We start from the raw sequence: 24,178 nt of genomic DNA, 5'->3' as shown, positions 1-24,178 counted from the left end.
TGGGGTTTAGAGCAGTGGAGCAGAAAATGGAGGAGGTGCAGTCGAAGGCTGTCTGGATGACAGAGGGGAGAAAGGCACATTGTTCAAAATAGGTGGACATCTGGGATGCTTGGAAATGGAATGTCTCCTCATCTGAACAGATGTGGAGGAATTGGGAAAACAGGATGGAGTTCTTGCAGGATATTTAAGGATGATACTTTCGATGTGGTACTGGCTGCATCAAACAATCCCTGCCTTAGAGAGTTTTGAGAAGATTTGTAGCTCAGATTGAGGTTTTGGATGTAGGTTTGCTCGCTGAGCTGCAAGATTCATTTCCAGACATTTCATTAGCCTACTAGGTAACATCTTCAGTGGGCCACAGGCGAAGCATTGCTGAACATTCCTGCTTTCTATTTATATGCTTAGGTTTCTTTGGGTTGGTGATATCATTTCCTGTGGTGAAATCACTTCCTGTTCCTGTACTCAGACCCCTTGGCATCATGGTAGCCCACAAACCCACCAACACACTAAAACAGCAGCTAATGAACTTGAAAGACCCTATAAAGACAACGAGCAAAACTAATGTCATTTACAAAATACCGTGCAAGGACTGTAACAAACACTACATTGGACAAACAGGCAGAAAACTAGCCACCAGGATACATGAACACCAACTAACCACAAAAAAGCATGACCCTCTCTCACGAGTATTCTCACATATGGATGAGGAAGGACACCACTTCGACTGGGACAGCACATCCATCCTAGGACAAGGTTGAAACTTTATTGCTGGAACAGCACAGCAGGTCAGGCAGCATCCAGGGAACAGGAGATTCGACGTTTCGGGCACAGGCCCTTCTTCAGGAATCCTAGGACAAGCCAAACAAAGACACGCACGAGAATTCCTAGAAGCATGGTATTCCAACCAGAACTCTATCAACAAACACATTGAGTTAGACACCATCTACCACTCCCTGAGAAAAGGAACAGGAAGTGACTTCACCACAGGAAATAACATCACCACAGGAAATGACATCACCAACCCAAAGAAACCCAAACATATAAATAGAAAGCAGGAATATTCAGCATCGCTTCACCTGAGGCTCACTGAAGATGTTACCTAGTAGGGTAACGTAACGTCTGGAAATGAACCTTGCAGCTCAGCGAGCAAACCTCCAAAATCCCTGCCTCTTTGTCAGCTACATTGAACAGTCCCTCTTCTGTACCTATATGGGCACCAGGCACCAACTGTTCCACCATTACATCAATGATTGCATCAGGGCAGCATCCTACACCCAGGCTGAGCTGGATCAGTTCATCTACTTCACCCACAACTTCTACTCTGCCCTCATATTCACTTGGTCCATCTCCGATAGCTCCCTCCCCTTTCTTGACCTCTCCATTTCCATCTCCGGCAACAGTTTCAGGACAGACGTTCACTATAAATCCACAGACTCCCATAATTACCTACACTATACCTCTTCCCACCCAGTATCCTGTAAGAACTTCATCCTGTTTTCCCAATTCCTCCGCCTCCACCACATCTGCTCAGACGAGGAGACATTTCACTCCCAAGCATCCCAGATGTCCACCTATTTTGAACAATATGCTTCCCCCACCCTGTCGTTCTGCCAGCCCTCTACTGCACCACCTCCATTCTCTGCTCCACTGCTGTAACAACCCCCCACTAAACGCAATAAAGACAGGGTTCCCCCATATCCTCAGCTACCACCCCACCAGTCTCCACATCCAATGCATCATCCTTAAATTCTTCCACCAATTCCAATTTGACACCACCACCAAGAACATCTTCCCCTCCCCACTCCTCTCTGCCTTCCACAGGAATCGCTTCAATCGCTAATCCTTGGTTTGCGCCACTCTCCGCATCGACACCCCCAGGTACCTTCCCCTGCAACCGTAAAAGTTGCAAAACCTGCCGACACACCACCCCTCTCACCTCCACCCAGGGCCCCAAACAGTCCTTCCAGATGAGACAGAGGTTCACCTACCTCTCATCCAATCTAGTTTACTGTATCCAGTGCTCCCAAAGTAGCCTCTACATTGGGAAGACTAAATGTAAAGTAAGGGCACGTTTTGCCGAGTGTCTCAGCCAGGTCCACAGGGACCAGCCTGATCTCCCTGTTATTGCCCATTTACATCCCCTTCCCACTCCCTCTCCGACACAGCTATTCACGGTTTCCTCCATTCCCATAGCGAATCAGACCGCAATTCGGAGGAACAACACCTCATCTTCCGCCTGGGCAGCCTATAGCGCAAAGGACTCAACTTTTGAGTTCTCCAATTTCAAATAACCTCCCTCCCCATCCCCCAACCCCCTTTTCAGTCCCTCCCCCTTCCTCACATTACTCTGATCGACCCTTCCTTCCAGCCACCAACCAGATTCATTCCTCCCATTGACCAACCAGGTTGTACCCTCTCCCTGTGTTTAGATTAGATTAGATTACTTACAGTGTGGAAACAGGCCCTTCAGCCCAACAAGTCCATACCGCCCCGCCGAAGCGCAACCCACCCATCTCCCTACATGTACCCCTTACCTAACACTATGGGCAATTTAGCCTGGCCAATTCACCTGACCTGCACATCTTTGGACTGTGGGAGGAAACTGGAGCACCCGGAGGAAACCCACGCAGACACGGGGAGAACGTGCAAACTCCACACAGTCAGTCGCCTGAGGCGGGAATTGAACCCGGGTCTCTGGCACTGTGAGGCAGCAGTGCTAACCACTGTGCCACCGTGCCGCCCACCGTTTACCTATCCCCATCTCCACAACTGCTACCCTCTCCTCCTCCCCCTTTATCTGCAGCTCCCCTTACACCCAGCCCTAGTCCTGAAGAAGAGTTACGCCTGAAACATTGACTTCTCCACCTCCTGGTGCTGCCTGGCTTGCTGTGTTCTTCCAGCCTCCTGCTTGTCTCCCTTAATTTTTTGGACAACAGCTGGACACCATCCATTTCCAGGAGGAAGCCCTGCTTCATTGAGCTCCCAGCAATTGAAGACTGGCAGCTCTGCACCGCAGCACGAACTGCGGCTCCTGCCTCTATTGCCCACCACCTTTCTCTGGTTAGCAGCCTGGAAGCTCAAACATGCCAGGCCACACATTCCCTGTGCTTTCCCTGCTGCCTGATAAACCCGTGTAGTGCTTTGATGAGACTCTTAATTAGGCAGATAAAGGCTTGAATTAGACCACTCCAAGACTTCCCCTGCTACCTGACTGGAGTGAGCCAGCAGTGGGCCCCCATGCTGATGGCACAGCCCACTAATTCATGGGTTCACTACTTGTCTTACCACAGATAGTTGGCGCACTGGTCGCTAGATAAGAGTTACCCCACAGAGTACGGTTTACAACACATGACAGTGAACCTCTTTAGTACTAAGAAGCATAGAAAATAGGAGCAGGAGTAGGCCATTCAGCCCCTTGAGCCTACCCTGCTAATTAATATAATCATGGCTGATCACCGAACTCAAGACCTTGTTCACACTTTTATTCCAGACCTTTTCATTCTTTTTCCCAGACACCTATATTTGTCTGCGTCTTGAAGGCATTCAATGTTTTGGCCTCATCCACGTTCTGTAGCAGAGAATTCTACAGGCTCACCACTCTCACTGAAGAAATTTCTCCTTATTTCAATCCTAAATGTCCCGTCACCTTAAACTTGTTGTGGACCAGGCCAGATTCACTGAAAATATTTCAAGAAAGTAGCCCAGACCCTAACTTTGCTCGTTGTTTTAAGCAGGTGTAATGCGGATATTCCAGGAGGGATGCAGCTGGTCAACCCACTTAGCTTTATACAAAACAGAATTTAATTACAAGATTACTGAATAAAACACAAACAACAGAAAACAGAATACTGAATGACTTACCCTCTCCGAAAACCCAACAGATTATCCAAACCTAATGAAGCTGTTCCAAATACTTGCAACAATCCCCATAAACACTCCTTGGCACAAAAGGTAAAATCAAACACAAGGTTCCAACAGGGGAGAAGTCAGATAGGGAGAGATCAGCATGGACCTGCTTCTTTGGGTCCTGCAGCTTCATAACTGCTTAATTGCTTTCAGTGAATAGCCAGACTGCCAAAAACCAAACCAAACCAGAAGAAAACTGAGCTGGGAGAACTGGCCACTCCCCTTCATTGTACAAGTGTTTCTTTTTTAACTTGAAAGCCTTTTGCAGTATCTGTTAGCTATAATGAAATTGGCCCTAAAAAACCCAGACTTTTTGGAACCTATGTTTTTATGGCCTCCTGAATGAAAACAAACAAGGATAACATAACCTTGTTAAAAGAGCAGCATCATCACAAACTGTGATCCCGGGTTCTGGATTCCGCAGTTCTCGGGAATATCCTTTGCCTTGTCTAGTCCTGTTACAATGTTATAGGCTTCTAATTCTTGTTCTTCTAAATTCCTGTGAATATAATCCAAACCGATCCAGTCTTTGTTCATTTGTCAGTCTTGCCGTCCCAAGAGTCGGTTGTCCATAGTTAAAACATCCTTCTTCAGTTAAGGAAACCAAAACTGCACACAGAGGACTCCAGATGTGGCCCTGTACAATTGTCGCAAGACATCCCTGCTCCTGTATTCAAATCCTCTTGCTATGAAAGCCATTTGGCTTCTTGTTTTACCTGCATGCTAACTTTCAGCAACATTCGTTTCTCGAGGACAAGGACACCCATTTCTCACTGCACCTCCCCCAATCTTTTGCCATTCAGATAATAAACTGCCTCACTGCTTTCACTACCAAAGTGAATAACCTCATACTTACCCACAGGAAGGGATCACAGTTTGTGATGATGATGCTCCTTTAACAAGGATATGCTGTCCTTGGTTTTTTTATTCAGGATGTCGTAAAAACACAGGTTCCAAAAAGTCTGGGTTTGGATGGGTTTTAGGGCCAATTTGATTATAGCTAACAGATACTGCAAAAGGCTTTCAAGTTTTAAACTTCCTGATGAAGGGCTTTTGCCCAAAACGTCGATTCTCCTGCTCCTCGGATGCTGCCTGACCCTGCTGTGATTTTCCAGCACCACACTCACAACTCTAATATATTCCCCACCACAGATGTCAGGCTAGCTGGTATACGATTCCTTGTTTCTTAAAATAGTGGTGTTACTTTAGCTACCCTCCAATTTATAGGAGCTGTTCCAAAATCTAGAGAATCTTGAACGATGACCGCCCATGCATCCAAAATTGCTAGGAACACTTTCAGAAATACTCTGGGATGTAGGTTATCAGGCTCTGCGGATTTATTGCCCTTTAATCCCAAGATTTTCCCCAACACCATTTCCCTACTAATACTAATTTACTTCCATTCCTCCCTCTCACTAAACCGTGTTCCCCAACAATTTTTGGGATGCAATTGATGTTCTCCTCTGTGAAGACCGATCCAATTGAATACCTTTAATGTAAAGGTCTGTCATTTCCTTGTTTCCCGTTATCATGACCCGTTTCAAGCTGTTATGGATCTACATTTGTCTTCATTAATCCTTTCCTCTTCACAGACTACAGACACCTTTACAATCAGTTTCCCCACAAGCTTACACTCATACACTATTTTCCCTCGCTTAATCAATCCCTTTGTTTCTCTATGCTAAAATCTAAACTGCTCCCAATCCTCAGCTCTGCTACTTTTCTTGGCCAATTTGTATGCCCCTTCCTTTGTCTGAATACCATCCCTAATTTCCCTTGTTAGCCATGATCGAGCCACTACTTTATTTTTGTGCCAGGCAGAATCAGGGGATTCCTATAGTATGGAAGCAGGCCATTCTACCCATCGAGTTTGCATCAACCTCCCCCCAGATCCACCCCTCTACCTTATCCCTGTAACCCTGCATTTTCCATGACTAATCTACTTAGCCTGCACATCCCTGGATACTATGATCAATTTAACATGGCCAATCCATCTAATCTGCACATCTTTGGACTGTGGGAGGAAACTGGAGCACCCGGAGGAAACCCACACAGACACAGGGAGAATGTTCAAACTTCACACAGAAGGAATGAACAATTGTTGCAGTTTATCTGTGCTTTCTTTAAATGACATAATTTCTTCAGAAGTTCTGTATTCGAGTAAAGGACATTCTCCCTTCTACTAATGCTTATTGATTGTAAGGCTAATAAAAGATTTCTTTTACAGTAAGGTGGTGGACTCCCTTTGCACAACATTCCAAAAATGAAAATATTTATTTTTCAGTTCACAAATAAAGACATCACTTCTATCTGTCCTCCATTTACCATTGTTCAAGTTCCACCCACCCCTTCTCCACCTCACAATACAATGATCCCTTCTTTACCAAATAAATTCTGTTTGTTTGCCTGCTTTAATAGAGCAGCATCCAGGGTAGTAGGGCAAAGCTTGGCATTGTGTGTGACTGTGACAATCTGGTGAAATACAGCAAATGTGTTCTTGTTCTACTCTCATAATCCCACATTTGGATCGGCATTGTGAGTGGCTATTCAATCACAGGCTGCAGCAAATAGAATTGGAGAGATTGATGGGAGGAATTGACACTAAGGGTTGGACACGTGAAAAGTAGAGAGCCACATCACGATGGCTCCCTGACCCCTTGAAGCTTTGCTAGCAGTGGGCTCTGATCAGGATCACTTGCTCATTGCATGGAAGTGGGCAGCCAATTATCATCATTACATCCTCATTGAAGGGATTTTAGATGGAGGCAACCTCTTAATGATAGTCTGAGGGCCTCAGGAGGGTTTGATGGTGCAGAAATGCGGCCATTGGCAGGGAAGGCCACCCTTTCTCAAACTATCCAGAGGGTTTTCCCGTCCAACTCCTAGTGACTTGTCTGTTCAGCCCCTTGAACTTTTTTTTTTGAAAACTTATCTCTTTTGGAGCACCTCCATGTTGGGATACCCCCTTGATCTACCATCTACCATCTACCTCGGCAGCGCCAACTCTCACAGTGGAGCTGCTGGACTTCTGATTAGTGCAGAAGCAATGGGAGGCTATCCACTATCTTTAATTGGTACAATCAAAATGTTACAGGCCATGTCAGTGCAAATGAACAGACAGTGCAATCTCTGATAAATACTGTATTGATATAGTTATATTCCCTTAGCTAGTTAATGAAATGAGTGTATTTCCCCCTTTTATACTCATACTGATTTTTTTTTTAGCAATTGTTAATTGAGGAAAATCCACCTCCCAGTTTCTACAGTCAATTGTCAGACTGGGAAATTTCCACAAACCCAGTGCCAGATTGCTATTGTCACCAAAGATATTAAGAATGTTTAAAGTGCAGAACTGGTAAAGACCATTCAATCCTTTAATGTCATGCAAGCTCAGAGGCAACCAATTACAAGGCTAGCCCCAGAAATATCCCAGACAGCAAGTGTGGTATCAGGACCTCCATTTCATCCCAGGACCCCCATTGCCATCCTGAGGTCCATGGGCAAATTCAGCCCAAACTCTCTCTTATGTTTGTTGCTTTCAGTTCTTTAAGAACACGGACACAGGAATGGACCATTCAGCCAATCAAACCTGTTCTGCCAATGAATCATTGATTGCTTGTTCTTACCTGAGCTCAATTTACATTCTTTGGCTCTGTAATTCTTAATACTCTTGCCGAATAAAAACCCGTAAATCTCAGGCTTGCAAATTTAAATTGACTCAGTTTTATCAGTATTTGAGGCAAAGACTTCCACATTTTCTCTAATTTTGAGATCGCCCTGGCCAGCTCTAATTTTCAAAGTTAGATTCTTTTGTAAGTTCCACTACTAGAATTCCAGGGAATGGGAATCTCTAACCGGCACCTAATTTGGTCATGTCCTGAAGAAAACACCAATTAAATTTGTGTCCTACACGAAAACACCCTGAAGTCGCTAAAGGTTTGAATAATGCCAGTTCATCTCCCTGTCTTCCAAGTAAAGCTGTGGTGCTCGCAAGTCCTGTCTGATATTTCCTGCACTAATCATTAGTTAAAGGTAATCATTATATTGTAAATGTGTTGTTTTATCTCACAGCTGTGGAAGTTCCTCATCATCACGGAAAGAGAGAAAGAAGAAGAGTGGGAAGAAACACAGGAGAGACAGGTGGAGTTGTTTGCTTCTTGCGCAGTGATATCAGTCAGGCCCCACTCGCAACAGCGCTTTTAATGGAAAATCACTCCAGGCTGCAAATGAAAAAAGTCATTGAATCCTCACCCACAGAGACCTTGTCTGCAGCACATAGTCTGAATCATGTCACTAAAAGGAGCTACGTTGTTTTAAGATTTTACTTATAACTTTGATTGCAGTTTACTGTTCCCTGACAAATATATTCAGATTTCTCACCAGTTTGATGTGCCAGGACACAGCCCAACTGCCAGTTCTGAGTGAATGCACTATATTTCACCAGAAAAGCGGGGCTGTAATTTTACAATCAAGTTGTACTCTGACTCAGGAAAGTAGATGTTGAAGAGCCTCAGGCAGACTGCCTCCCACATCTTGGACTTGTCCCATGTGTCGCAGACCTACAACATGCACTGACGTCCAGTCAGATTGTTGGACCTCCTGCACACTTTACAAATGTAATGCAAAGTCTTTTATTCAATGTTTTGAGAAACTGGTGGTCTTGAATAGATAAATGGGTATGTCACCATCAGAAACAGAACTCTTTCAGTGTGTATGAGTTCACATGTGCCAAGGAACAGGAGGTTTACTAACTTCCACAGAACTACTGAAAGACAACCATAGACTCACATGTGGCCTTCCTTCAAATCCTTAAACCGCTCAATCAGATAAAAGACTATGTTACAGAATAAATTAGTGTTGTGTTGCTTTTTAAGAACAAGAACATGGTCATAAAAAACAACCTTTGGATTTGGTTCTTTTCAATAAGTCGGCTGTTAAGGCCCTTGAATAAAATGAAGCTGTCATGAGGGTCTCTGTCTATTTAACATTATTTAAAAATATTTAGCCAGTGATTGCTAATAGTATTATCTGGAAAATGTTACAGGGCATGTCAATGCAAATGAACAGACAGTGCTTTCAAAGTATCCCATGAGTAAATAATCTCTGATAAATATTGATATTTTATAGTTAATGAAACGAGTGTATTTCCCCCTTTTATACTCATACTGATTTTTTTAGCAATAGTTAATTGAGGAAGATCCGCCTCCCACCTTCTACAGTTAATTGTCAGACTGAGAAATTTCCACAAATCCAGTGTCAGATTGTTATCGTCACCAAAGATATTAAGAATATTCAAAGTGCAGAACAGATAAAGACCATTCAACCCTTTAGTGCCATGCCATTCAGAGGCACTATCTGAAAGCAAAAACAGAAATTGCTGGGAAACCTCAGCAGGTCTGCCAGCATCTGTGGAGAGAAATCAGAGTTAATGTTTCAGGTCCAGTGACCATTCTTCAGAATTAATGGTAGCTAGGGAAAGCATGGATTTTACCCAGAAGATAGAAAGCGAGGAGGAGGAGCCCAAAGGAAAACAGTTGTCAGGCAAAGGAGTGGACAAAGACCAGCCAGAAGAGTGAATAGCTGCTAATGGAGATAGTTAGTAGCTGACAATGATTGTGTATGGGAGCAGCCCATGTGGTGAAGAGGCCTGGTGTGTGGGGTGGGGGACAGCATGGGGAAAGGTGCTCAGATACAAAGGTGCTAAAATTGTTAAACTCAGCATTGAGTCTAGAAAGCTGCAGGGTTCCCATGTGGAAAATAAGGTGTTCTTTTTCCAGCTGGCACTGAGCTTTGTTGAAACAATGCAGCAAGTCTGAGACAGAGATGTTAGTCAGGGAACACGATAGTGCGCTGAAGTGGCAGGCAGCTGGTCCCTTTTTGCTGACAGAATGTAGGAAGTGGTCACCCAGTCTGCTCTTCATTTCCCCAATGTAGAGGAGACCAGATGGTGAGTACTTTATGATCACCATTATTTTAATGGCTGCCCACGGTGTTTAAAAAGATTGGTCAATACCAGTATTAAAATATTGCCAATCAGAAAATCTAGGGTTTTATCTCCACGTCTCTTTGACATGCTTTTTCATGTTGACTTGGTAATTGCAAATTGTATAGTTGACACTAAATCGGGGAACTTTTCCATTGGCCAGTTTGAGCAGCTTGGATCTTTCTTGCGTGGAATTTTACTAGAATATCAATTGGTCCCTAGCCACAAGACCACCTTGGACATGAGCTGACTCCCAGTTCAAAAGATGCCAATACTGACTGGGGCAGGTTTTCGGAGCGGAGGATGGAGTAAATAGTTGGGAAGTTCTGGCTCTTCTTAGCCCATAAGCAGTGCTGTAAAAGCGATAAATTGAGCCCTTCTCAACTTTCTCACACCCAAGTTTTGAGTTGCAGACATTAAGACTCAATTGCTGCAGCTACATTTTAAAATATTTATTCATGGAATATGGGAGTTGCTGGCTGGCCTGGCAGTTATTCTCCTTCCCAATTGCTGCATCTTGAATAGCGACAAAGTTCTTACAGCTACAGTCTTTGAATTGGAAGAACACCACAGAGCTGTTAGGAAGGAATAATAAGAGGGGAAAGGAAAAGCTGGTCCAATCAACTTTATGTACTCAGCTCACCCAAAGACCAGTGATATGAGAAACATCTCCACATTGTTGGTTCAAGGAGAGATGCTGTAACTGCTGGGACTGGAAAACTTTCTCTTCTGCTCTGAGGATTAGGTTTTGATCTTGCTAACAGTTGTGTTGGAGCACAGTACTCTGCATTCATCTGTTACAATATTATAACACTCAGTGCTATGATGGCCTCTGATATGATGCATATAGCTTCATCTCTGAGAGAAGGTAGTGTTCATCAAACTTAGTTGGATGACTCTCACCCTGCCATTCCCTCTCCCTTTTCCTGCAAGCATTCTCCTAAGTGTTCTCTTTTAATGAGTGAGATCTATGAGGGATGGCCTCTCCCTTTAAAGTTTAGACCAAGAACTGCAAGGTTCTGAAGCTCATCAATACTGTGTCCCATGAGTCAGTCTCCTGGTAGTTCAAAGCACTTTGAGTCAGTCAATGTAGCCAAATACAAGTCATCAACTTTTACTGGGCTGCAGCAGACAGATAAAGCAGAGAGGCAAACTCAACTGTTGAATTTTACTTAAAGTGTATACAAATGGGCAAGCAATTTTCTAGAAGGTAAAGTGGAGGGCAGCAGGAAGAGGGGATGACTTAGGCATAGTTCATTGATGGACTGTACAGAGCAGTTGCCAACAAGCTACAATGGATATATAATGATGGACCTACACAGAAGAAAATAGCATACCCATGAGCAACACGGCAGCTAAACATATAGGTAAGATTATGGGTGAGTTTTCCATTTTGTTCCCTTCCTGCTCTGATTTAATCACTTATAGTTTTCCTGCCACTGGGAGTTTGATCCATAGACGCAAGCTCAACTAGTCTGAAACATTTTTTTTAATCAACCATATTTGGTGCCAGCAGTTTCTTGACATTATTGACTTAATCTTGAAAGTAGGACTTAACTTAATTTGAAAATGCTCCCAAATATTGAGTGTTCATGAGATGTAGATATATTGAAACTAGGAACACACCACTGGATGATATGAGACCCAACTGCAGCACGACTGACTTCATCTCTGTCTCAGCCAAGAAACCAAGATATTGACCCTGATCTAATTGAGACCTGCCATGTTCCCTGCTCTTACACACCCCAGGGAATTTTGCCCTATCTCTTTGAATTGGAAGACAGATAAAATAATAAAGAAATATGGATGCAAGTGTTATAGTTTGAAAAACTTTTAATTGGAATGTCATCTAATTATTGTAAAAACATTTCAACAGTTGAATCCCAATATCTTGAAATTGGGGCCTGCATCCTGTCTGATAGCCTTTTAATATTCTACTGAAGCCTTCTGAATAGACTTTTTCCATCATTAAATACACATCTGAGAGAAAATTACATTTGTGTTTCTAGTGCATGGCAGCTTCTAAGGCAGTAGAAGGAGATCTTGAGAAATAGCTAAATGTTGCATTCTAATGATCAGAAACTGGTTATAAAGAAAATGTTTTTTCTTATTTGAAATGAACCACTCATTGAAATACTCTGCAAGTTCCTATTGAAGATAGTTCGTTGAGGTATTATTGTGCATTATGCCAGAGATAGCATCAATTGAAACCTGTATTTACTGACTTCTCATCCTGTTCAGGTCTGATTCAGGCTCCAGAAAAAAGAGGAGGCATAGGTAAGCACAGAAAACCATCCGATACGGTTGTAAAATATCCATATCAGTGTTCATTGCTAATGCTCACCCATCCAACCATTCCATTCACAAGGATCATATTTTAATCTGCAGTGAAAGATGAAAATCAAATTTCAGTGTTCCAAAAGTTGCCGCCTCTTCCTAAATCTGAAACTCTACTCTTGGCTGGTGAGATAATGTCCAGATAATGTCCAGAGACTTCTTTATTACTGAAATTCATTGAACTTTCAATCACCAATGAGTCCATTTCAGCATACAGGAAAATTAAGTGGCAGGAAAGGTAGACATCATCTTCCAAACGTGAAAGCTGTAAATTTGCAATCAATAGCCAAACGTCTATTCAATAACCAGAATGATTGATGATATCATTTCTGAAGATATATTAAAATTTGTGCACTGGGATTGGTTATTTATCTGTTGCATGTGAATGACTCACTTCTCTCCTTAGACTGAAAGCAACTTGGGTGAACTGCATAAAGTAATCTGACTGTATTTTCAGTTAGAATGAGCTCGAGGAGTATGGGACTGTACCGCTCATTGCTTTTCGAATTGAGATTTAAATCAGTTATAATTCCATTGACATATTCAAATATGATATTACAGTTACGAGAACATTGTCAGGATTTTAATAATTCTTAAGTACTATAAAAAAGTACAATAATTGATCTAAATTTTGCCCAGAGGTACAGTTAAAAGCAACAATGCAGGCCCCTATCAAATTTGATTGAACCAAAAGAATATTCTAATTAGGTGAGGTAATGTTATGCTTGTTTTTTAAAATTCTTTACTAATAACTTGCATTTATAGAGTGCCTTTAGCATAGTGAGTATGTTAAGGTGCCTCATGGGACTACAAAGAGAGAAAAAAATGACATAGGAGGTATTAGAGAAGGAGATCAAAAGATTCACTAACTCCAACCCTCAGTCCGGTCCCAATCTGGTGCCTCACCGCACCCAACAACCATTTTCACACAACATTCAGATACCTTAGTTTTAATCTTTGGAAAGATATCCCTAAACTTCTCTGAATACCTCTCAATCTCACTCTGCCTTCAATAGATGTCTTCAATACCTTTCCCTCAATTCTAGCCTTCACCTAATCTAATTGTTCCCTTCCTAGCCTGGCACACCATTTCATTTTGCCTACTTGTGAAAAGCTTTTGGACTTTATTTATACAGGTGTAACGTCTCAAATTCAACTGTCCAAACACCAGAGAGTCAGAAAAACAAACATTTTTATAATGTACAGCACATCAGTTTTAGTTAAGTAAAATAAAAAAAGTCAAAAAGTGTGGTGCTGGAAAAGCACGGCTGATCAGTCAACATCCAAGGAGCAGAAGAGTCGATGTTTCGAGCATAAGCTCTTTATCAGGAATGTGGGGGGGCCGTAGGGATCTGAGAGATAAATGGGAGGTGGGTGGGGCTGGGGGTAGGTAACTGGGAATGCGATAGGTAGAAGAGGCTCTTGGGGTTGGTGGGTAGGAGGGGTGCAGTGAGAGAGAGACTCACCGCAATCCTTGTGGATGGAGGAGAACTTCTCCAAGGTGGGCATCCTTGGAAGAGGCTTTGCAGTAAGGTTATAATCAACTGGGAGAAAGTGAGGAAGGACTGCAGATGCTGGAAATCAAAGTCAAAAAGTATGGTACTGGAAAAGCACAGCAGGTAAGACTCCTCGGATGCTGCCTGATCGGCTGCGCTTTTCCAGCACCGCACTTTTTGACTCTGATCTCCAGCATCTGCAGTCCTCACTTTCTCCCTAAAATAAAACAAACCTATCTGGATAATTCAGCTAGGCGCTGCATTAACACGATGCAGCTCCAGACTAGTTATCACCTGCTTCACTTGCTGGCTAGTTTATTTCCGCATTGCAAGTGGCCCTTGACCCCATCTGACCAAGCTTGCCAAAAATCCAGCATGATCCAAAATCCAGTAGTCCTTTGTTCTAAAGTTGCTGGTTTTGAGACCCTCTATATGTATTGTCCATTCTGTAAATGAGCATTGGTTTTGTATCATGGATACTTGGTGCAATAATCATATTTATGTTGCATTGATAGCTAGGCCTAAAACTCAATTCCTCAGCATTATTAAGAAAGTTTTATATCACGGTACTGTAGGTACTAGTGAATGGACAAGAGGCATTCATCTAAAGATGAAGAAGCACAGGACTTAGCAACAGAAATGGGCCATTTGGGACTGCACCACCATTCAGTAAGCTCATCTCTTTGTGGACTCAGTCCCATTTTCCTGTCTGTCCCCATAAACCTTGATGCCCTTCTCAATCAAAATTATATCCACTCTGCCCTGAATGAATTGAGTGACACAAGCTCCACTGCTTGCTGGGAAACAGAACTGCACTGACTATGACCGTCTGAGAGAAAAATAAATTATTGACATTTTATCTCTTTACGCAGAAAAATGAACAGTTTTCATACATAGTCACTTCATCGAGTTCAGTCAAGAAATGAACTGAGGCCTCTGAGTAACTCTGAGGCCACTCTTGGTCCATAAAACTTTTCCAAGATGCTTTTAGGACCTAGATAGTGAAAAGTCACATGACACCAGGTTATAGTCCAAGTTTGTTTGAGATCACAAGGTTTTGGAGCAACACTCTTTCTTCAGGTGTAGTGAAAAAGGGCACACCAACACAGAATTCATAGGCAGAGAGATCAAAGGATCATACAATTGGTGTAAGTGCAATGAACAATCCTAATAAACAAACAAAGTTGATGGAGAATTCTATTAGAAAGGAAAAGAGAAAATGCTGGAAAATCTCAGCAGGTTTGGCAGCATCTGTAAGGAGAGAAAAGAGCTGACGTTTCGAGTCTAACTGACCCTTTGTCAAAGCTAAAAAAAGGGAGAAATAGAGAGGTGTTTATACTGGGCTGAGAGAAGGTGAGTCATGACTCCAGAAGCAAAGGTAGCAATAAAGAGGTGATAATGACAGTGAGATTACAGGGAGATTAGGAGCTGTGAATGACCAAGGCTGAAGTCAGGGCTATGTGACAAAATATGTGGGGTATGGCGGGGGTGGGGAAAGGGTGAAGCAGAAGCAAAATGGGAAACGGGAGAAGGGTAGCAAAGGAGGACGAGGAGTGACAAAAGATGATGAGAGAGTGGGAGTGTTAGGTGTGATGGAGGAGTGGACAAGGTTGTCACAAAAGGTAAGATCTACCTTTCTCCCCTGTTTTCCATTTTGCCTCTACTTCACCCTTCCCCGCCCGGCCTCCCATCCCCCATCCCCCACATATTTTGTCACATAGCACTGACTTCAGCCTTGGTCACTCACAGATCCTAATCTCCCTGTAATCTCACTGTCATTATCACCTCTTTATTGCTACCTTTGCTTCTGGAGCCATGACTCACCTTCTCTCAGCCTGGTATAAATACCTCCCTATTTCTCCCTTTTTTTACCTTTGATAAAGGGTCAGTTAGACTCGAAACGTCAGCTTTTTTCTCTCCTTACAGATGCTGCCACACCTGCTGAGATTTTCCAGCATTTTCTCTTGGTTTCAGATTCTAGCATCCACAGTAATTTGCTTTTATCTATTAGAAAGGAGATGCAAGTTTCGAATGATTAAGATGCAAATTCAGGATCTGATTCAAGTCAGATTCTAATTCTGCCCTTAGAAAATGAAAGGTTTTATCAGTGTCTGCCTAACTTTCCAAACTTCAATCAGGCAGAGATACAAAAGGCGACATCTCACATCAGACATTGAATTGTAGGTGCATATACACAGGATCTGCTCTGATGAGGAGGAATGAGATGGACACCTGAAGGGACCCTCATAAAAATGGGACACAATGCTCAACTCACCAATCACCAGTTCCAATGTGCCACAGGGAAAAATCGCAGCAACCTCCTCAGAAGGCACAGAACACGACAGAGAGGACCCTTCATCATCCAGTAGTTCCCAGGAACAGACAGACTATGCCATGTTTTTTGTGGCCTTCAACACATTATCAATGGCAACAAGCATCTTGCCAAGATCTTTCCTACACCTCTACTTCTCGCCTTCAAATAACTGCCAAACCTTAAATGGACCATTGTTTGCAGCAAACTACCCAGCCTTTAGGACAACATTCACAACCCTGCCACAGCAACCACTGTAAGACCTATCAGGTCATCAACATGGATACAATCCTCACATACACAGCAGATACTCATGCGACTCAGCCAATGTTGTCATTCTCATACACCCAGGCAAGGCATGGAGGTGTAGTGGACAGCGAAGAGGGTTAACTCAGATTACAACAGGATCCTGATCAGATGGGCCAATGGGCCGAGAAGTGGCAGATGGAGTTTAATTCAGATAAGTGTGAGGTGCTGCATTTTGGGAAAGCAAATCTTAGCAGGACTTATACACTTAATGGTAAGGTCCTAGGGAGTGTTGCTGAACAAAGAGACCTTGGAGTGCATGTTCATAGCTCCTTGAATGTGGAGTCGCAGGTAGATAGGATAGTGAAGAAGGCGTTTGGTATACTTTCCTTTATTGGTCAGAGTACAGGAGTTGGGAGGTCATGTTGCAGCTGTACAGGACATTGGTTAGGCCACTATTGGAATATTGTGTGCAGTTCTGGTCTCCTTCCTATCGGAAAGATGCTGTGAAACTTGAAAGTGTTCAGAAAAGATTTACAAGGATGTTGCCAGGGTTGGAGGATCTGAGCTACAGGGAGAGGCTGAATAGGCTAGGGCTGTTTTCCCTGGAGCGTCGGAGACTGAGGCATGACCTTATAGAGGTTTACAAAATTATGAGGGGCATGGATAGGATAAATAGACAAAGTCTTTTCCCTGGGGTTGGGGAGTCCAGAACTAGAGGGCATAGGTTTAGGGTGAGAGGGGAAAGATATAAAAGAGACCTAAGGGGCAACTTTTTCACGCAGAGGGTAGTACGTGTATGGAATGAGCTGCCAGAGGAAGTGGTGGAGGCTGGTACAATTGCAACATTTAAGAGGCATTTGGATGGGTATATGAATAGGAAGGGTTTGGAGGGATATGCGCCGGGTGCTGGCAGGTAGGACTAGATTGGGTTGGGATATCTGGTCGGCATGGACGGGTTGGACCAAAGGGTCTGTTTCCATGCTGTACATCCCTATGACCTATGACTCTATATTGGCGAGACAATGCAGACATACAAAGACAATTGCCAGACAAGAATACCAGTTTTCTCCCAGTCGGGGAACACTTCAGCAGTCAAGGACATTCAGCCTCTGTTCTTCGAGTTAGCATCCTTCAAGGTGGACTTCAAGATACACATCAATGCAGAATCACCAAGCACACCACACTGTTCTGTAACTGTAAAATCTTCCTCACTGTTTTGATAGCATCACCTTGATAAATTGTTATCTCTCTCTCTCTCTCTCTCTCTCACACACACTCACTCACTCACTCACTCACTCACACTGTCTCTCTCTCAATCGCACACGCTCTCTCACACACTTTCTCTGACACACACACACATTTACACATGCACCCCGACACACACTCTCTCGCTCATACTCACACACCCCTGCACACATGCACTCTCACACACATGCTCTTTCACACATATATACTCTGTCTCACACACAGACTCTGTCTCAAGCACCCGCGCACACACAAGCACATTTATGTCTAAAATCTATGGGGTGAATCATTTCATCCAAGATGTTTGTTTATTTGCAGAAACATTCTATTTTGTTCCAAAAACACACAATTTGTAGTTACCGTCAGTCAGGGTGGCATTTTATAAATTCCTGCTTTTGGGATAGAACTTGGCGACAGATTCTGAATAAGGTTTCACACCTACAATTCAGTGTCTGACTGACCTGAGTTGTCACTTCTGTATCTCTGCCTGATTGAAATTTGGAAAGTAGACAGACACTAATAAAATCTTTAATTATCTCAGGGCAGTGACTAGGAACAAATTCTAAATTTGCATCTTAATCAATCTAAACTTTCATCTCCTTTCCAACAGATTTCTCCTTCAGCCATTTTAGGTTTGTTCACTCCACTTGCACCAATTGTATGATCCTTTGATCCCTTGGCTTATAAACTCTGTGTCAGTGTGCCCCCATTCACTACACCCGATGAAAGAGTGTTGCTCCAAAAGCTTGTGATTTCAAATAAACTTGTTGGACTATAACCTGGTGTGGTGTGATTTTTGACTTTGTCCACCCCAATCCAACACCAGCACCACTACATCAGAACCTTCACAGTGTATAAATTTTATACTGCCACAATTACAGTTTCTGCTGAAAACCTCTGTATACATTATAGTGAGTAGCTACAAATGCAATAAGGTTGGTGAGAAACAGTAGGAAGTGTTCAACTATTCAAATGGTCCATTGGATTGATTATCCTTCTCTGAGCTAGAAATATTTGGTGCTAACATTTAAAATGAATTATGCAAAATATTCTATTTTCCAAAGCTACCATTCTCAACTCTGATGAGCACAAACATTATTTTTTTAAAAATGAACTTTACCAGAAGAAATCCACCTGCTGAAAGGTTTGTGCACTGACATCAGAGGCAGCAGGTTTGTGGCTGTGACGTTCTGGGGAAACTTGGTATTGTTCCCTAATTTGCATTAATTTGTCTTGTAGGTCTACAACTCCTAAAAGCAAACGCAGAGACAGAAACAAACAAAGAAAGCGGTAGGTTGAATTATTTAATAATCAGCTTTGTTACCTTTTATTCTTTGTTTTGGTGTTAATGGAATTAATTAAAAACTTTCAGTCAATGCATGTTCATCCAAACACAAGAATCTTATATGATGAAGAATATAAATTGGTCAATTTGGAAACGTCATATGACAATGCTTTAATGTGAGCAACAGAATTCAACACCAGTTAGATCCAGGGACTGAATTCACCTTCAATCTTCTGAAACGCATGCCATCACATTCCTGTTGCTACCTGGAGAAGGGTCTGCTTTTCCACTTACTTGTGTTTTCTCTCCATAATGTGTTTTTATGCTCTTTTTTAATCTTTCATTTCAAGCTCAGTTTCTATCAATAACTTTTTTATTTTACACAAATCTTTGGTGAATCAGTTACACCTACAATCTGGAGGGTGGTGTTAGAGAGGCACAGTTCTGTGAGAACATCCCACTTAGTACCAGTCTTGCTCCTGATTTCTACTTTGGCATCTGTACTAGTACTGGTGTTGCAGCCATGATTTGGAGATGCCGGTGTTGGACTGGGGTGTACAAAGTTAAAAATCACACAACACCAGGTTATAATCCAACAGGTTAAATCTGTTGGACTATGACCTGGTGTTGTGTGATTTTTAACTGTGTTGCAGCAAGCAGTGTGAAGATGATTGTGCAAGTGAGAGAATCGAAGTAACGTGGATTAATGTGGTTTCACAACAGAGACAGTATATAAACATCGGACAATCCAAACAGGTCTTGTGAGACAGTGATAGTCTCCCTACTTCTGGATCAGAAGGTCTGGTTTCAAATCCCATCTGCCTTGGAGATATGTCATAGCATGTCCAAACAGATTGATTAAAAGTAGCATTATCAATGGAGACCAAACATAGTCACATGTAACCTATTGAAGGGTGTTGGCAATCAGTCAGCTGCTGTTTCATTTAAAATTGGAGACAATGAAAATTGCAGATGCTGGAATCCAAATGAAACAAGCCAGAGGCTGGAAGAACACAGCAAGCCAGGCAGCATCAGAAAGTGCTAAAGTCAATGTTTCAAGTTTAACCCTTCTTTGGGATTGGAGGTGGGGGTAGAGGGAGCTGCAGATAAAGTGGGATGGGGGGAGGTGGTTTAGATGGGGAGAGAGGCAGAATGGTGAGGAATACAGTTGGTGGGTAGAACCTGGTTGGTCGTTGGTCGATGAATCCGTTTGGTAGCTGGAAGAAGGAGTTGGTGGGGAAATGGAAGGGAGGAGGAGGGGCTGCAAAGGGGGTCGGGAGCTGGGAAGGGAGGTTATTTGAAATTGAAGAACTCAAGTGTTGAGTCCTCCAGGCTGTAGGCTGCCCAGGTGGAAGATGAGTTGTTGTTCCTCCAATTTGCAGTTTGATTCACTGTGGCAATGGAGGAGGTCAAGGTTGGTCTTGTCGGAAAGGGTGTGGAAAGGGGAATTAAGACTGAGAGGTCAGGTCAGCCCCGCGGGCCTGGCTGAGATGCTCGGTAAAATGTGCCCTTACTTTACATTTGATCTCACCGATGTAGGGAAGACCATATTGGGAGCACTGGATACAGTAAACTAGGTTGAATTAGAGGCAGGTGAACCTCTGTCTCATCTGGAAGGACTGTTTGGGGCCCTGGATGGAGGTGAAGGGGCTGGTGTGTCGGCAGGTTTTCATCTTTTACGGTTACAGAGAAGCTACTGGGGTGGGGGGGAGGGGGAGGTTAGTGGTATTAGTGGGGTGAATGGCACGCACCAGGGATTGGCGAAGGGAATGGTCCTTGTGGAAGGCAAAGAGGGGTGGAGAGGGGAAGGTGTTCTGGGTGGTGGGGTCCAGTTGGAGTTGGTGGAAGCTTTTGAGGATGTGTAGACTGGTGGGGTGGAAAGTGAGGACAAAGGGGACCCTGTCTATTATGTTTGAGGAGGGGAGGCGTTTAGACCAGAGGAGCAGGGAATGGAGGAGGTGCAGTGGAGGGCTGTCTGAATGACACAGCAGGGAGAAAAGCATTATTCATTCCAAATGTCCGCCTTTTTCTGATTGCCATTGGGAGAAACCAACATGAATCAGTCTGATACCCTGAGAAGCAGTACAGAGCATGTGTTTTATACACAGGTGAGAAACTCCATTTCTAACCTCACTTAGATGCATGTGCTGACATATCACGAGGAAAAAGAATTGGCTGTCTCAGCCCCCAGGGCTTGCAACATTATTCAAACTGCTCGTTATCACTTCCACACCATTTTCCTTCCTTTGTCCCAGAAACTTTGATACTCGTACATGGCAAAACTCCAACAGTGTCAACTGTACTAACATTCACAGCCTGATGGATGACACCCTTCCAATTTTCTGCTTTCCTTTCTATAAATAAATAAATCTTGATAAAATATATCTTAAGTTGAATTTCCTGGTAAGGCGTTCCATCCATACTTAAAATAGAAGAGAGTTAAGAAAGTGAGCTTTTGTCCCAAAAAGAGAGAGTCCATGGAAAATAAGAAGATGGTGTTTGAATTGAATAGGGATTTTGTATTGGTCTTCACTTTGTAAGTCTATAATTGTTACTATTTTTCAATGCTGCATATGGAGGCCATTTGACCCATCATGTCTGCACTGGCTCTCTGTGCGTTCTGACTTTGTGCAAATTTCCTGCCTTTTCTCCATAGCCCTGTAAATTGTTTCTATTTAAACAACCAGCCAATGTTTTCTTGAATGTCTCAGTTAAACTCTCCTCCACCATTTCTCCAGGCAGTGTATTCCATAACGTAACTGCTTGTTGTGTGAAAAAAAATCCCGTCTCCCTGCATTTGCTTCTTTTACAAAGCATTTTAAAACTATGCTCTTGAATACTCAATCTTTTTCCGAGTGAAAACAGCTTTTACCAAAAAGCTTCTGTCTACTCTTTCCAGACTCCTCATGATTTTGAAAACTTCTATCAAATTTCCTCCCCAAAGAAAGCAGTCCCAACTTCTCTAATTTTTTCCTCATACTGAAGTTTCTCATCCATGGAACCATTCTTGTAAACCTCTTCTGTACTGTCTCCAATGCATTCCCAACCTTCCTACAGTGTATGTGCAGTATTGTACATGATGCTCCAGTTGAGGTCGAACCATTCTCTTACGTAGGTTCATCATAATCTCCCTTCTCTTGAAGTCCATGCCCCTGTTAATCAAGCCAATAGAAACCGCATGCTTTTCCAACAGCTCTCTCTGCCTCTCCTCTCACCTTTACTCATTTATGCCCATGACTCGCTACTCCTGTACACCCTTTAGAATACTACGTTGTATTTTATACTGCCTCCCGGTGTTCTTTGTATCAAAGTATACCACCTCTCACTTTCTGCGTTGAACTTCATCTGCAACCCATCTGCCCAGTCTACCAACTTGTTAATGTCTTTTTGAAGTTCTACAATGTCCCCTTCCTAGTTTAGAGTTCTCCCAAGTTTTGTGTTATCCCAAATTATCCCCTACACATCAAGAGTTTGATTATTTCTATATATCAGGAAAGCAAGGGTCCCAAGACCAACCCCTGGGGAACTCTGTTACAAACCATTCTTTGCCTGGAAAAGACTATTTCTCTCAGTTTTCCATCACTCAGCCAGTTTTGTATCCATATTTCTGTTATCTCTTTTATTCCAGAACCATCACTTTCTTCACCAGTGGCACAATATTGAAACCATTTTGGAAGTCCATGTATGGAACATCAAGAGCCATTCCCTCACTAAACCTTTGTTGCCTTCAAGCATTCATCAATTAGTCAGACACAATGTTCCCTTAATAAATCCATAACAACTTCCAAATTAACCCACATTCTTTCTAATGTGACTATTTATTCTATCCCAAATAATTGTTGTACACCAGTGAAATTAAACTGACAGTGAAATCTGTAAATTCTGGACCTACCTTTACAACCATTTTTTAGCAAGTTGTAATGTTTGCATGGTTAGTAAGTTTGTGGATGTCACCAAATTTGGCGGTATAGTGGACAGTGAAGAAGGGTATCTAAGAGTACAACAGGATCTCGATCAGTTGAGCCAGTGGGCTGAAGAGTGGCAGGTAGAGTTTAATTCAGCTAAATGTGTGGTGTTGCATTTTAGTGAGACAAACCAGGGCAGGATTTAAACAGTTAATGTTTGGGCCCTGGGTTGGGTTGAGCAGAGAGACCGAGGGGTTCAGGTGCATAGTTCCTTGGAAGTGGCGTCACTAGTAGACAAGGTGGTGAAGGAGGCCCTTGGCCTCATTTGCATTTATTGGTCGGACCATTGAGTATAGGAGTTAGGCGTCATGTTGTGGCTATTCAGGACATCCACCTCCTGATGCTGCCTGGCTTGCTGTGTTCTTCTAACGTCTTGCTTGTCCACCCAGGATATTAGGGAGGCCACTTTTGGAGTACTGCAAACAGTTCTGGTCACCCTGAAGGATCTTATTTATTGGAAAGGATACAGAAAAGATTCATAAGGATGCCGCTGGAACTGGAGGGTTTGAATTAAAAGGAGATACTGGATAGGTTGTGATTTTTTTCACTGAAGCATTGGAGGTTGAGGGGCGAAAGTAGGGTTCTAAAATCATGAGGGGCATATATAAGCTGAATAGCAAAGGTCTTTTCTCTTGGGTATGATAATTCAAATCTAGAGGGCATACTTTTAAAGTGAGAGGGGAAAATTTTAAGAGACCTGAGGGAAACTTTTTCACACTGAGGGTGTTGCATGTATGGAATGAACTGCCAGAGGAAGCGGTAGAGGTGGGTACAATTACAACATTTAAAAGACATTTGGACAGGTACTTGAATAGGAAATATTCAGAGGGATGTGGGCCAAATGCAGGCAAATGGAACAACTTTAGTTTGGGAAAAGTGGTCAGCATGAATAAGTTGCACTGAAGGGTTTGTTTCCATACTGTATGATTCTGACTCTATGATGGAGAGCGACATCAAAGATTATTGTGGAAAATAGAAGCTGTTGATATGAGGAGGCAGCATATTATCATGGCTTGAAGATTGGCTGGCTAACAGTAAACAGAGGAGTCATGAATGAGTTAATATTCTATTTGGCAAGATATCCAACTTCTTTGTTTGATAGTCCAGCAATCCGTTCAATTTATGTGTCAAAGGGATCAGTGCTGGGGCTTCAAAGTTTGACAATTTATAGAAATGGTGTAGATGAGCAGACCAAAGATATGATTGGAAAATTTGCTGGTGACTCAAAGATAGACAGGAAAATAAGTTGTGAAGATGATCTCAGGTGGTTATAAAGGGATAAAGATGGGTTAAGTAAATGGGCAAAATTCTGGCAAATAAAGTATATTATGGGAAAATACGAAATTGCCCATTTTGGCAGAAAAAATATAAAATGTTCATAGGGACTTGACAAACATGGAA

At 42.7% G+C, this 24,178-nt stretch overlaps 1 protein-coding gene across 8 annotated transcripts in view; it reads left to right on the top strand.

Annotated features, from left to right (window-relative positions):
- Positions 1–24,178, top strand: part of srrm3 (serine/arginine repetitive matrix 3) — a 795,287-nt gene that overhangs the window by 707,473 nt on the left and 63,636 nt on the right. For all 8 annotated transcript variants that reach the window (XM_087977541.1, XM_043718787.2, XM_087977540.1 and 5 more), the window contains 3 exons: positions 7,978–8,046; positions 12,131–12,166; positions 18,767–18,817. In XM_087977541.1, coding sequence (XP_087833667.1) covers positions 7,978–8,046; positions 12,131–12,166; positions 18,767–18,817 — 156 coding nt within the window. The remainder of the gene's footprint in view (positions 1–7,977; positions 8,047–12,130; positions 12,167–18,766; positions 18,818–24,178) is intronic.

Source organism: Chiloscyllium plagiosum, unplaced genomic scaffold (assembly GCF_037043375.1).
Source record: "Chiloscyllium plagiosum isolate Xiang-an unplaced genomic scaffold, Cpla_swu_hap1 HiC_scaffold_31, whole genome shotgun sequence".
Classification (NCBI taxonomy): domain Eukaryota; kingdom Metazoa; phylum Chordata; class Chondrichthyes; order Orectolobiformes; family Hemiscylliidae; genus Chiloscyllium; species Chiloscyllium plagiosum.
Note: the sequence above shows the minus strand (reverse complement) of the source record. Positions and strands in the feature narration are given on the sequence as shown.